The sequence below is a fragment of the Bos indicus x Bos taurus genome, chromosome 29, assembly GCF_003369695.1.
Source record: "Bos indicus x Bos taurus breed Angus x Brahman F1 hybrid chromosome 29, Bos_hybrid_MaternalHap_v2.0, whole genome shotgun sequence".
In the NCBI taxonomy this organism is placed as follows: domain Eukaryota; kingdom Metazoa; phylum Chordata; class Mammalia; order Artiodactyla; family Bovidae; genus Bos; species Bos indicus x Bos taurus.
This window is the reverse complement of record NC_040104.1, coordinates 41,287,268-41,295,637: the sequence shown is the minus strand read 5'-3', so window position 1 is coordinate 41,295,637 and position 8,370 is coordinate 41,287,268. Positions and strand designations below refer to the sequence as shown.

The 8,370-nt window shown below is 40.0% G+C and overlaps 1 protein-coding gene across 3 annotated transcripts; it reads left to right on the top strand.

Annotated features, from left to right (window-relative positions):
* Positions 1 to 335: 335 nt before the first annotated feature.
* CREBZF (CREB/ATF bZIP transcription factor) lies at positions 336 to 5,756 on the top strand. Of its 3 annotated transcripts, XM_027531495.1 has the most exons (4): positions 340 to 1,648; positions 1,863 to 1,940; positions 3,029 to 3,097; positions 4,850 to 5,756. In XM_027531495.1, exons 1-2 carry the CDS (start codon positions 573 to 575, stop codon positions 1,876 to 1,878), a joined length of 1,092 nt encoding a protein of 363 aa, XP_027387296.1. In that variant the 5' UTR covers positions 340 to 572; the 3' UTR covers positions 1,879 to 1,940; positions 3,029 to 3,097; positions 4,850 to 5,756. The 3 variants fall into 3 exon arrangements, with proteins under 3 accessions (XP_027387297.1, XP_027387296.1, XP_027387295.1); XM_027531494.1 differs by having other exon boundaries at positions 3,029 to 5,756; XM_027531496.1 differs by having other exon boundaries at positions 336 to 1,940; positions 3,029 to 5,756.
* The last annotated feature ends 2,614 nt before the right edge of the window (positions 5,757 to 8,370 follow it).

Genomic DNA, 8,370 nt, shown 5'->3' with positions numbered 1-8,370 from the left:
ATAGCGTAAGGGAGCCGGGCAATTTCAAAAAGGATTTGATCAGCAGTCTTAAATTCCAGGATAACTTTGATTATTCATAAATGTGGTATCGATCAGTTTTGAGCGAGACTTGCTTCACTGCAGGTGGAAGCTGGAATACAGAGGATAGAGAAGCGAGGGCCGATAGGGCAGACCACCGTTCCAATAAATCCCTGGTTTGTTGTTATTTTTGCCGCTGTTACTATGACATCACTGGAGGTCTGGAATTACGCCTGGTCTACCGAAGTCTCGCGATACTAGAGCCCGGTGAAGCGCGAAATGCGGTGGGAGGGGCTGGAGCGAGATCGACTGACTTCCGGCCAGGCCGTTGTCTGGGTGGCGCGGTCGAGTCATCGTTGGGCCTTGCTGCTTCCATCTCCTTTCCCAGCCCCCCGCCCCGGCGCGGGGGGTCGACCAGCCAAGCGGGGGCCGGAGGCGACGCGGAGCTAACCCTTTCGTTCTGGCCTGCTCCCCGGCTACCCGCTCTGGGTCCCTAGGACCCGCGAGGCCCGGTCTGAGGGCCCGGGGCCTACGTGGGCCCGCCGCCGGGCCCCATGAGGCATAGCCTGACTAAACTGCTGGCGGCCTCGGGCAGCGACTCCCCGACGCGTAGTGAGAGCCCGGCGCCCGTCGCGACCTGCTTGCTGCCCCCGGACCTGACCGGGGCGGCGGAGGACGAGGGGACGGCGGCGGCCGGATCTCCCGGCCGCAGACAGCCGTGCGGCGACGAGGGCGAGTCGGAGGCCGGGAGGGGGGGCCGCGGCGGCGTGGCCGCGCGCGCGCCCTCGCCTGAGGAGATGGAGGAGGAGGCGATGGCCAGCGTCCCCGGGGAGGAGACGGAGGACATGGACTTTCTGTCCGGCCTGGAACTGGCGGACCTGCTGGACCCCCGGCAGCCGGACTGGCACCTGGAGCCCGGGCTCAGCTCGCCGGGGCCCCTCTCCTCGTCCGGCGGAGGCTCGGAGAGCGGTGGCCTGTGGAGAGGCGACGACGACGACGAGGCCGCGGCTGCCGAGATGCAGCGCTTTTCGGACCTGCTGCAGAGGCTGTTAAACGGCATCGGAGCTTGCAGCAGCGGCAGTGACAGTGGCGGCGGCGAAAAGAGGCGGAGAAAGTCCCCGGGAGGCGGCGGCGGCGGAGGCGGCGGAGGCAGCGGCGGCGGCAACGACAGCAACCAGGCGGCGACAAAGAGTCCCCGGAAGGCGGCGGCGGCGGCTGCCCGCCTCAACCGGCTGAAGAAGAAGGAATACGTGATGGGGCTGGAGAGCCGAGTGCGGGGGCTGGCCGCCGAGAACCAGGAGCTGCGGGCCGAGAACCGGGAGCTGGGCAAGCGCGTGCAGGCACTGCAGGAGGAGAGTCGCTACCTTCGGGCCGTCTTAGCCAACGAGACCGGACTGGCTCGCCTGCTGAGCCGGCTGAGCGGCGTGGGACTGCGGCTGACCACCTCGCTCTTCAGGGACTCGCCCGCCGGGGACCACGACTACGCTCTGCCCGTGGGGAAGCAGCAGCCGGACCCGCTGGAAGACCAGGACGACTCGGCGGGAGGAGTGTGTCTGCATGTGGACAAGGATAAGGTGTCGGTGGAGTTCTGCTCGGCGTGCGCCCGGAAGGCGTCGTCTTCTCTTAAAATGTAGGGTCAAGTAATCTGCTCTTTATCCGCGTTTATCCCCTTTCAACTCCCTTACATCATGTAAAACACCTTAGTGGGACATCGTCACTGGACACATTTCAGAGGAGGAAAAAAAAAAGTAATATTGAATCTTTAAGTGTTTAGCTAAAAGCATGAATGTGACACTGTAACCAACTCCTAATGATAACATGTGACTATTAAATCTCTCTGACAGTTTCTTTTTTAGGTGATTTCCTTCCTGCCAGGCTCCGTTGTAGGGGTTACAGAACAGTCGTTCCCGCCTCACCACCTGGTAAGGACCCATCTCTTCACGTAACGCTCATGCTCTGCTGCTTAGTCTACTTTAATGGGCAACATCTCAATTTGTGCGTGTGTGTGATTTTTTTTTGTTTGTTTGTTTGTTGTTTTCTTTTTCGGAAGTTGGGAGGGGAATCTAATTTGGGCCCTGTCCACCCTGGAAACAGACTTGTGCTGGTCAATAATGTACTCAAGATGCTTCTTCTGGTTGAAATAGCTGTTAATGTGTCCCCTTGTTCAGACTTGCGTGTACCTAGCTCTTCTGTCCCCAGTGTGGACATGGCCTTGGATGACATCGGTTCCAACTGTACACTGAAAGCTGCTAATAGAGATACAGTTTGGAGACAGTGACACAGGTGAAGTTGAATGGAAGTTCCGAGTTGTACAAGGTGCAAATTGGAATTCCAATTTTAGAGCAACTTTTCAGAGGTTGACAATAAGTACTTGGGGCATGCACAAATGGGATAGTTACTTTGCTGGAGATGACAGAAATCTTAAATATAAGAATGCCTTTTAGTTTTAATAGATCTAGACATACAGTCTATTCAGATTAATAGATTTTTATATCTCAACATTAGAGAAGTTGAAAATTAACATGCATACCAGACTCCTGTGTTAGTTACTTGAAGGAGGAATAAGAATGGTTAATGAAATGTTTCTTTGAGGACCAGCACAGTGATTACCCTATCATTGAGTATGAATAAATTGTTGAACACCTTTATTTTTGTTGTATTAAATTTTTAGGTTAAATTTATGTATGATTAGATATTGAAGGTTATGAAATGTGAATGAAAACGTGTAAAGTGAGGCTTCACAAAGAATCTTACTCTCCATATTTCAAAGGTATTTGTCCTGTTTAAAAATGAGTTTTAAAATTGAGTGATTCTGGCTACTTAATGACACAATTGACACTTTTCCAAAGTTCGGACGTAGTCTTCCTTTGAAGTACTCTGTTGTGTGATTGTATATAGATTGAACCATGATGTCCTTCAGTGTAAGGGACATGAAGAAATTCTTTGTGAAACATCACTGTTTGATAAAGTATATACGTATTTAGCATCCTTGTTTTTCTTTGTGCTAAAGTGGATACAGCTGTTGGGGCAGAAGAGACGGGACCAGCTGCTGGCCACATTTCCTGCTTTATTTTAAAAGGTAGTATAAGAAATGAGGAAAAAGAGGTAATATCAGGGCTTCTGCTTTTATTTTAAAATGTTCATAATTAAAAAGTATTTTCCAGCAGTCCAAAGATGTAAGTTATCTTACACATAAAATGTTTTATTTTGTTGTTATTTGGTTATGAAAATGGAATCTTGTTCTTGCACAACTGTAAATGTTTTGTTGCTAGATAATACACTCTGAGACCTAACTTGGTCTCTGGTTTCCAGTGCATTACAGCATATTTTGTAAAATCATCTACTGCACTTGAGCATGAATATGGATAGTAGCCAAACTCACAACCTGGAGTGATGAACCTGCTTATACCTAAGTGCAGGAGCAAGCCCCTCACAATGCAGCTGCATGGATTTTTAGTGCCTACTGAATAATATATAATATATATAAACCAAAAGTAGTTGGAAAAATTATTTGAAATGACTAATTTGTGCTATCTTTATGGAATATGTTAAATGTAGCTTTTTGAAACAGAAGCCTTGAATTGAAATTTAATTAATACTTGAACATTTTGTATATATATATATCTTTGTATATAATTTTGTGCAGTACCAATGACAAAAATATGGTGTCATAATAAAATCAGGTTTGTTGATCTTTCAGTTATGGGCTCAAAGAATTTATTCATCTCTAACATGACATTGGAAAACAATGGATGAAAATAGGAAAAATGATTGTTGTTAATGCTGTGGGTCTTAGGTTCTGGAAGCAGTAAGTGCGTTTTTCTAAAAATTAAACCATTCCTTTGGAATATTTTCTTCCTAACGTCAATGATTTTCCTGCATTATTTGAAGTTTGGGGGCTGGGGAGAAACAGTCAAAGCTTTCTGAATTGGGATGCTTTGAAATTCCAAGTATAGATTTTTAGAATGTCATTTTATAAATGGCAGTTTTTGGAAATACTTGATTAAGAACTTTTGAAAATGGAGATTAGTATCAACTATTTTAAAAGCTGCTTTGTTAGGTTCCTTATGTTTTAACTGTCTTTCTTAGTTTCCATTTCATTCTCTTTTTTTCAAATTTTGGTGACTTATAGTGATTTTGTCATTTTTTGCATCAACGTCATAGTCTTGTTTTTACATGGTATTGCATGTATTTAAGACCTAACAGGGACTTTAAATAAATTTGGTCATATTTATGTGTAAACACATTTTACTGTAAATGTTTGGGTTTCTGAATTTACAACAGATATGTTTATTTCAGTGTGTAGTAAACAATATCTTAAAGTGTCCTATTCACTACTTGTTAATTAAAAAAGTTATGATTAATATGAAATTGTTGTCTTACTATTTTTAGAAAATTGTGTTCTGAATGATTAGTAGCTGGATAAAGGAGATTTCTGGAGTATAATACGGATTGTTTAGAAATTTTCAGGTTTGGCTCTATTTACTGTAATGGATGAAAGCAGTTTAGTATTTGGGGAGTCTTTTTTCTTTTTCTAATTGTGCCTCTATGGCACAATGATACAGAAAGAACTAAAGATGTACCTTTTAATAGTTGTCTTCTGATTGTGACAGGAATTCATACATTAATTGAACTAACACATCATATTGACCTACTGTTTCTATCATATTGACTTAATGTTTCTGCACTTCCTTGACCTAACTAAAGAGTCCACGTTTGTTAAAATGTAATCACACCTCTGATATAATCCAACAAAAAGTGTTCAAAATATTTTAAATATTTGTTCATTTTATAATCACTAAATTAATCTCTCTCTCTTCTCTTTAAACAGCTTAGCAGTGTCTGCAAAAACGAATCTTTTCCTACAACCTGTTAACTGACTGGACTGATGGTAACAAAGTAATTGTGGGAGCCATGTCGGTCAAAAATTTGGCATCTGCTGAAAAAAATGAATGCCATTTTCAAGTTCCCAAATTACTTCTATACTGATTTCACTTTCCAGATTTCACTTTCCAGAAATGGAGATATGAAAAGATTGTCTGGAATCCTTGAAAGACTTAATAGGAATACATGAGACTAAGTTAATTTTGGAACAAAATTATACATTTTTTGTCTTTCATGGGAGTGATACTCAGTTCTTTGCATACCTTTTAAAAATTGTAACCATTGGAGAAGAGATTGATAGTATTTCATCAAGGAATATTAGATTCTTTTCATAATCAAGAGCACCTTTTATGGAATTACATTTAGTGCAGTAGAATTACATAAACAGGCCATCAGTGATCACAAGGCCATATCATGAGTTTGTATTTATTTCCTGGAACATGAGAGCTAATCTGAAGTATAGACAGACCTTGCTGAGTAGAATATAAAAGTTAATGTAAAGTCTTTAACTATAAAGAATAGTCTTTTTAAATAGATGCATTGATTTGTCTGTATATCTTTGAAAAATGGATTATGATTAAATGTGTGGGTAGTTAATTGCAATTCAGGGTAATGCCAAGATGTGTGGATTCTGAGGTTTTGGCTTCTTGAGCTTCCTCTGAAGACATATTAAAATTATTTTGAGGTTTCTAATGAATGGTATACTAGTTTCTACTGTTTTGTATTAAAATTTCTCTAGTATGAAAGGCTTTTTAGCATTCTGGATGATGGGAGTGGTTTTTTTTTAAAAACAGAATATGGTTGTTTTACTTATTTGAAACATTTTTCCAGTTCATTACAAGTGTGAAAAAACACTCAAAACTCTTGATTGTTTTATTTCATTTTTGTTGGATTATGTTAATACATTGTTTCACCTGGTCTAGACTGGGTCATTTTATCTTACTCATTTCGGAGGTGTGCAGATGGTAGAAGTGGGAGGGAGTAGGAGATAGGCTCTTATTTCTTCTCTCTCCAAAATGATTCATCATCATAATTATTCAGTTTGATTATTGTATGGTGATACACAAGATTGATTAAATTCACTCAGTTTCAAGTTTATTCAGAGTCTGATGCCAGGCAGCAAAGAGCGTTCTCAGTTATACTTAGGTGATTGATGGATGTTCCTACATGTTGAACAGTACAGCTAGTTGTGTTGTAACCAAAATCAGGTAGGCATCAACACTATTTGGTGACCATAAGTGCTGCTTTGATAGAATAGAGTGGATAATTCACTGATAATGAGTGAATGTTTTAAAATACATAATTATCTAGTTCTGCATTTGGGAGGTATACTTTTTCACTAGTCTAGTCACAGTTTTAAGCTAAGTATTCTGATGACTATTTAAAGTTGAATAGGTTGTAAAATATTTTCAGGTGTTTGGTTTCCCCCCCTGGCTATCGACACAAAAGTTTTGAGACCTTCACAAATGGTTGTTTTTATATTTTACTGTGCTGTTTTTTATTGAGAAACCAGGTGGTTACCATCTAAGCCAGGAATCAAAAAGGGGATGTCCTCTATTAGATAGTTGTAAAGTGTTTGCTTAGCTAGCATAGTATTTTGTACATATTTGAACTTGAATACCTCAATAATTTGCCTGTTACTCCCTGTTGTCTTATAACAGACTGAGCTCAGAGCTCGAACCTAGACAGCAAGCGGTTATTGACATTCAGTTTTAAAGTGCAGAAAAATGAAACTGGAGATACTTTAAATTTTATTCCAAAAGTAAATTACTTTATCATTAGCAACAAATCATGTAAGGAAAACTATGTATTTTTTAAAAAGGTTAATAGAAAGTTGTTCTTTTCATTGCTTTGGTTACTGATAATGGTGTTTTTATTCCTATTTTTTTACCTTTCTCCAGTTTGTACGTTCAAGATTTGTTAGCCATTTTCCCTACTTTTTAAAAAGCAGATCACAGTGCTTTATTAAAATTTTTCTAATTATATATATATATATATATATATATTTTTTTTTTTTGCTGTGCTGCAGCCTTGTGGGATCTTAGATCCTCAACCAGGGATCCAACCCCAGGTCCTCAGCAGTGAAAGCGTAGAGTCTTAACCACAGGACTGCCTGAGAATTCCCAGTTTTTTGTAGTTCTGTTGACCCCAAATTTGTTGAGAATCTTTTGCTCAATTTTCAGTTAATCTGATTTAAAAATCTAGCCACTTGGTGTTTTGAACATCTGTGTAGCTGTTGATATATACAGATTTGAATTTTATTGGTGGCTGAGCATACTTTAGAATGTGCCATTAAGTTCTGTATCTCTCCTTTATAGTTCCTGGACCCTTTTGGCATCTAATGTACCACAGTCTGGGGTTTATAAATTAATACCTTAAGTATAGTATAACATGAGCCTTCTTTTTTAAAGCCAAATAACTACACAGAACAAAGAAAAGTTTAAATAGGTTTTTTTTTTTATTGTGACAGAACTGATAAACTATTTTCCTCTCTGGGCAGTGTTCTTTAGGTCTTAGCTAAAAATGACTTTCTTTAAATTGTAATGCAGATCATAGAACGTTCTTGCTAATTTGCCCCTGATCAGAAATTTTGGTAAAGTAAATTTGTAGCAATAGGCTTAAAATAACAGTTTCTTTGGCCTATGTTGCCCATTTCTACTAATTGAGAAGATGATTTAAGAAAAATATGGTAGAGGACAGGTGTAAGAAAGAATCATTTTTGGTTGCAGAAACCATTGTAAATTGTTGTATGTTTACAGATGGTGGTATGCTAGGGAGTAAGTACTGCGGGAATGTTTAAGTAAGGAAACCATTTGTACTAAACTATCAATATAGTTATATCAGTGGGTTTTGAACTAAGTTCATTACACCATGCTGTTTTTAAGAGGTCTGATTCAGTAATTTGGGTTTCTTATTTTTGAAGTCAGGAATTTTATTGGGGTTTTCTATTGTGATGAGTAGAACCATGCTTTCAATCAATAAAAGTGAGAATGCATATAAAATATGTATCTTTGGGTCAGAGCTTTATCTAGATATTTTAGCTTATAAAGGGTTTGTTTTGTTTTTAGCCATATATATATATATATATATATTTTTTTTTTTTCCCCTAGTTGTAAAAGTAAAGCATATTCATTACAGAAAACTGGGAATATCCAGAAAGGAATTAAGATGAAAAGAAAAATCAGCCATAATTCTGTAACCCAGAGAATATCCATAGTAAAATATATTCTAATTTCTTATCAAATGTAGTTTGATAGGGAATTTTTTTGAACATAATCTGTTTTTATTAGGTTTTCGACTTGGTTTTTATTTAGCCCTTCCACACGGCTTGCTGGTCCCTGGATTAATAAACCTACACCTTCAGCAGTCAAAGCACTGGTGTTTGTGCATGCTAAGTCACTTTAGTCATGTTCAACTCTGTGACCCCATGGATTATAGCCCGCCAGGCTCCTCTGTCCATGGGATTCT

Excerpts from the sequence above, each read along its gene's own strand:
- CREBZF (XM_027531495.1), top strand. The coding sequence starts at position 573 with ATGAGGCATAGCCTGACTAAACTGCTGGCGGCCTCGGGCAGCGACTCC.